This window comes from Salvelinus namaycush, chromosome 3 (genome assembly GCF_016432855.1).
Source record: "Salvelinus namaycush isolate Seneca chromosome 3, SaNama_1.0, whole genome shotgun sequence".
Taxonomy (NCBI): domain Eukaryota; kingdom Metazoa; phylum Chordata; class Actinopteri; order Salmoniformes; family Salmonidae; genus Salvelinus; species Salvelinus namaycush.
The window spans coordinates 65,409,862-65,415,839 of NC_052309.1; the positions used below are offsets into that span (position 1 = coordinate 65,409,862).

The window sequence follows — 5,978 nt, forward strand, 5'->3', positions numbered from 1 at the left end:
AAATGTGATAATGGGCGGGAAAAAAGTTGACAAAATTCGGATAAGATTGTGGATAGTATCATACTTTCACAAGTTTTGTTAAACAAAATGCTTAATGTAGGCTCATTTGGTGAAATTCATTTAAGAAATATCACCTACAACTGTACATGTAGCCTAGACCTAGTCATTGAACCATCATAAATATTAACGTTTGTCTTTTTCTTTTTTAATCTTCGATAAGAATATTATTTCTGATTCAACAAATAGCCTAAGCCTCCTCGATAGGCCATCGCCCATCGCATAGACTTATGTATTACAAACATATAGGGCCTAAGCATTTAGGAATGTAGCACACACCCAATCCAAGAGAAATCCAAAACAATTTTTTTTTGTAATTGATTACTTTTTGCTTTATTGACAGAACACTTGTGCAATTGAATAACAAATAGTTCCTCACAACACGAAAATATACAAATTCCTACATATCGTGGTCCACTGTAGGCCAACATCTCAAGAATAAAAACAAAATACGTAAAATCAATTGACATAGGGGTAAAAGCCCTTACAACAAGTCATAAAATATACATCCAGAAGATCACAAGATGACAGAGAATGAAAATATAATAGCTAGGATGATCTTAGAGTTGCCAAACTGCTGCAAAGCCGATCCCTTTTCTCGCATACAGGCTTGTTTTCCCAACCAGGGTTTTGCAATATTACAGGTCTATGCCAAAGAACTAGATAATACTTACCTAAATCAACATTTAAGCAACAATAGCTTATTTAGTATTGCTTAGAAATCATTGTAATTTTTTTCTTTATACAATTTCACTGTACTTCTAACAAAACAAGACGTGGCTATAGGCTACATTAATCATTAATCTTATAGGTAGTATTGTATGTTTAACTCAGTGTAAGAATAGGGGGGACACGGTTTTCCCCTACGGTTTTAATATAATATCAGTCTCATGTAGTGCTCATTAGTCTTTTCACCGTCCATTCACCGTCGCTACTGGTCTTCATCCTCGTCCTCCTCGCCCCCCGGCGGTTCGGCTGCAGGGGAGCTCCGGCCAGGCGTCTTGTTCTCCTTCTTCCACTTCATCCTCCGGTTCTGGAACCAGATTTTGATCTGCCTCTCCGTCAGACACAGCGCGTGTGCGATCTCTATGCGTCTTCGGCGGGTCAGGTAGCGATTGAAGTGGAACTCCTTCTCAAGCTCCAACGTCTGGTAACGCGTGTACGTCTGTCGACCTCGCTTCCTGTCTGCACCTGTATATAACAGAGGCAGAGCTTGCGTGAGAACACTGAACAGACAGAAATCGAGCGAAAACACATTTAATTTTTTCTCAGCAAACTGAAAGAGTAAAAATCGAAATGAATTCGAATGCTCTAGATCGAATCTGTTTATTGCTTGTCGTTAGTTTTCTTTCCAAACTAAATAACAAAGCTTTGATAAAGGTGCATGGAAAGCATAAGTGCAGTGGAGGGAAATGTTGTGATATTTGCTGAATAAATGCAACAATTTAGTTATATTTCTGAAGATTATATGATTCGAAGGATTAGTTGTGGAGAGGATATTGATATTATTTACTATCTTCTCAGAGGTTAATAAAAGGCAACTGGGGAAAATCTTTCTCATAGTTTGGAAATAATACAAATTCTGAATCTAGCTGGGCCAAATGTAGTGGATCTGTTGTGCTACCTCAGTAGTGGCCTATGTTGTAAACACGACTTGCAGAGCAAATATAAACACCTAAAAGTTACATTTAACGAGCTGTTTCCACTACTAATTTTAAGAGTGTACAGTAAACAGTTTTACAATCCCCGCAGGTATAACCGTGGGGTAGTAAGAGGGCAGCGGATGTATAGGCCTGAACGGAAGTGATAGTAATCTCCACACTGTTATTTAGTTATGGAATTCTAGTAAAAAGTATCACTTATCGGAAATGTGCTATTTTTTCATTATTATTCCTGGTCAGATAGCGTTGACTGTATAGCTATAGGCATACCACAAATCCTTAGTGTCATTTTGCTCTGGAATCCAGCAACGTTTCATGAAAATAATAAGAAAATAAATAAATAAGCAATATTTGTAATGAGATACTATAGGCCTTTACATGTTTTGTATGACCATCTTAGGTAATCTATAGGTTTCCTATTCCATCATTTGCATAATACATTAGATTTTGTAAAGTATCTAAACGAACTTAGCGCCACTTACTTTTCATTGACATTCATGGTGCAATTAATAGAACTCTGTAATGCTATATGGACTGATATACCGTATCATTCCGTATCATTCAAATACAAGTAGGCTATAAAACCATAAAATCCAGCTGAAAATGCTCAGCTGTGTATTCATGCATTTCCCTTTCGCACAAAATACCTAACATTCCATTGCCTTTGGCACAGAAATGGGAGTTTTGATGTGCTCAACAACACAACCTCCACCACACAACAGGACCCCTATCTCGTAATGAGGCGTAGGGCCTTCTCGAATAAACCTCGATGGCATATAGGCGAGGAGCAAAACAAGATCACTCCCTGTTGACATACACAAGGGGTTTTACTTCCAAAAGTTCCGCATACGAGGCGAATGGGACGGGTCTCCTCCCGTTTCCGCTCAAGGCAGACATCTAATGGAGTCTGAGCTGAGCTGCAGCACTGTGGGGTTTTATTGCACGCCGTGGTCACTGGTGTGGTTCTCATTTCCTCTCTGGCGACGTGTCACATTCTGGGTGAAACTGACTCGAAATGAGACAGGAGGAGGTTTGGAGGTCTGGGGAGCCCGCCGAGGAAGGGGAGAGGGAAGGAAAGAGAGAGAGAGAGCGAGAGAGAGAGGGGGGGGGGGGGGGGGGGGGTTCATATTGATTATATTTTTCTCTCCTATGGTGTCCTCAGTGATTTGTGTTTCAGCAGAGAGAAACGACTTGGGTGGAATTCTTCTCCGTGAAACGCAGTTTTGTCAGAAGTTTTAACAAGGGCGAGCATTGTGCTCTCAGAGGCCCTGTAGTACGCTCGCGCATAGTCTACTACACACCCGTCCCAGTGTATAAAACATTGAAAGTTAAATGTGTGTGTGTGTGTTACTATCTATAAACTATATTTGATAAGGGTATTATTTATAAAGTGACATTTGCTTGAGGATAAGTTATAGGGAAGTGGGTGTATTTCCAGACCAAATATTTCCTTTCACATACTAGCATTTGTTTTGTTTTAGGCTCGAACATCACACTCATATAGGCTAGTTAAACAACTCATCTAAATTAAATTATAGAAATTCATTGTTAGGCCATGCCATGCAGGTGAACATGTCAGGAAAATACTTTTTTTTAACAAGTCTCATCTCTGAAAGATTGTTGTGTGTGTGTGTGTGTGTGTGTGTGTGTGTGTGTGTGTGTGTGTGTGTGTGTGTGTGTGTGTGTGTGTGTGTGTGTGTGTGTGTGTGTGTGTGTGCGTCTGTGTGTGTGCGTCTGTGTGTGTGCGTCTGTGTGGACCAGAAGTCCCCACAGGAATAGTAAACAAACAAAAATTTGACCAACTGGAGACATTTTGTTAGTCCCCACGAGGTCAAATGCTATTTCTAGGGGGTTTTAGGGTTAAGGTTAGAATTACGTTAAGGGTTAGGAGCTAGGATTAGTTTTAGGGTTAGGGTTAGAAGCTAGGGTTACGTTTAGGGTTAAGGTTAGTTTTTTTCGGTTAGGGTTAAGATTAGGGTTGGGGTAAGAGTATGGGTTAGGTTTAGGTTTAGGGGTTAGGGAAAATAGAATTTTGAATGGGAGTGAATTGTGTCCCCCCACAAGGTTAGCTGTACAAGAGAGAGAGAGAGAGAGAGTGTGTGTGTGTGTGAGAGAGAGCGAGAGACTGCCTGTCACTGTGTCTACCTAGTCAACTTGAGCAATGTCTTGATTTGTTATATTTATTTGTGTATGAATAGTCTTAGCAATTGCAAACACCAATGAAGCGTATGTCTTTATACCAGGTGCCTCATTAAATGACACTTGAAAATCTAAATTAGGTTTTCAAAGTCAGTTGGTGGCTCCTATAACCAAATTAGCAATCGGTAGGCTGGCAAAGAGAGACAGACATGCCAGGCATGAGCACGCTTCCATAAGGATTTTTTTTTAAGTACGCATATTTCACACAAGGACATAAATAGCTTACACCCAACTTACACGACGAGTGTAAATTTATGAGAAAACGTGTGGCAACGAATACCTGCTAGTAAATGTCAAAAGCCCTGCTAATGAGGACGTATCTTTTTCAAAACGATTTATGATGTTGTACGTTTTACGCCAGAGGCTAACAAGAGAAGGGAGCACTAAATTGACAATTGACTGATAGGAAGTTTGTGGTAGTAGTAGCCAAGGCCTTGAGAGGTTACTGAAAATCATTAGACAAAAAGTTGTCAGACACTTTTTCACTTGAGCCGCGATCACTGAAAGTTGTTGTGTGCGTTAAAAACGCACACCTCACAAACACAGGCAGGCGCGCGCACAGACATATACCACAGCTACACAGCCACTTACACATCTACACACACATACACACATTATTTGACAGTACACTTAATCTAACACTGGCGTAACATGAAATGCTATTTTGTAAGCATCATTTTCTCAGACTAGATTTACTTGTTTGCTGGGTGGGCTGTAGGCAGCTGTAAGGCCCACTGAAACTATTCAACAAGCCAGTTCAGAATGTGAGACAAAGGCGTTTCTATAACAAAACAACACAACCTAACATCGCAAACCAAGCGCTAACCAACTATTAGCATCGTATTATTTATGGTGTTTGCAACATTCGGAGGCATTTCTGCGATACTAATATAAGCCAGTGAACACAGGGCAGGGACCAGGCATCTGGAAATCATGCAGCGTTGTAGAGCGCGCTTACCAAGAGCATAAACAACAGAAAGTGGTGGAATAGCCTAAGTAGGCTATTTCTTTCTACCCGAGGACGGGGTAAAATAATCCAACGCCCCCTCTCTCTGTTTTAACACAATACCGCCTAATGAATATTCAGATGTCTTAAATTATGGTTTTATTGAGGTCGTATAGCAATAAAAGATCTGCGCAGGCAAAGCGGCGTAAAACATAGTTCAGGAAGTCGCTCTGGCCACTTCGCAACGACACTGTTTAAAGACCGTTTAGCGTAATTATTAGGTGGGAGCAAAGCCCCATTCCTTTCTCCCTTCCTCTTCTTTTGAAAACATACATTTTAAGCTCACGTACCTGAGCTTCTCATCCAGGGGTAGATCCGTAAACTGTCCTCGTTCTGTCTCTGCTCCGCCTTAACGCAGCTGGACACCTTGGACGGGTCACCACCGGAGCAAATCATGGAGAGGTCGGGGTGTTCAAAGTGGGAACAGTGCATGTTCAGAGAGCCGGTGCCCAGCCCGTACGCAGAGGGATACATGCTGCGGGTTTGGGTGGGCATGTTCCCTGCGTTATTGTACAGTCCCGACAGTGTGGAGGAAGAAGAGGAGAAGCCTGCGCCGCCGGAGCCCGAGACATAGCTGCTGGCGCCTGGTGAACTGGACGCAAAGGCGCAAGAAGTTTGCTCGGGAAAGACCCCACTTGGAAAAACCGAACTTGCAGCTTGATATTTGGAAAACAAAGCGTTCGCATAATACAATGAACTCATAATTTGACCGGTGATTTGTAGGCCGGGAGGTTTTAGTGTCGGTTTTACGAGGTACTGTGATATATTACAGAATTACAGTCTAGATTTACACCAAAAATCACCCCTTTTTCCTCAGGGGCCACGTGACGAGGGCCATGTGATACAAACTCGTCCAATAACAGCAGGGCTTCCTACAAGCTCAGCTAATGTGGAAAAAGTGCACCACTGACCATACAAATAAAATACTTCAGTCTATTCACTGTACGCCGAACGGTAGGCCTCCCTCCAATCAAGGAACTAACTAGAACACAAAGAAATCGATGGTCAATAGAATATATGATGGAATCACCCGGCACGTTGCACAATGATAAAAA

At 41.7% G+C, this 5,978-nt stretch overlaps 1 protein-coding gene across 1 annotated transcript; it reads right to left on the bottom strand.

Annotated features, from left to right (window-relative positions):
• Window positions 1-372: 372 nt before the first annotated feature.
• On the bottom strand, window positions 373-5,720 carry LOC120044507 (homeobox protein Hox-B7a-like). Its single transcript, XM_038989161.1, has 2 exons — window positions 5,214-5,720; window positions 373-1,248 (listed from the first exon to the last, which is right to left on the bottom strand). Exons 1-2 carry the CDS (start codon window positions 5,623-5,625, stop codon window positions 989-991), a joined length of 672 nt encoding a protein of 223 aa, XP_038845089.1. The 5' UTR covers window positions 5,626-5,720; the 3' UTR covers window positions 373-988.
• Window positions 5,721-5,978: the final 258 nt, after the last annotated feature.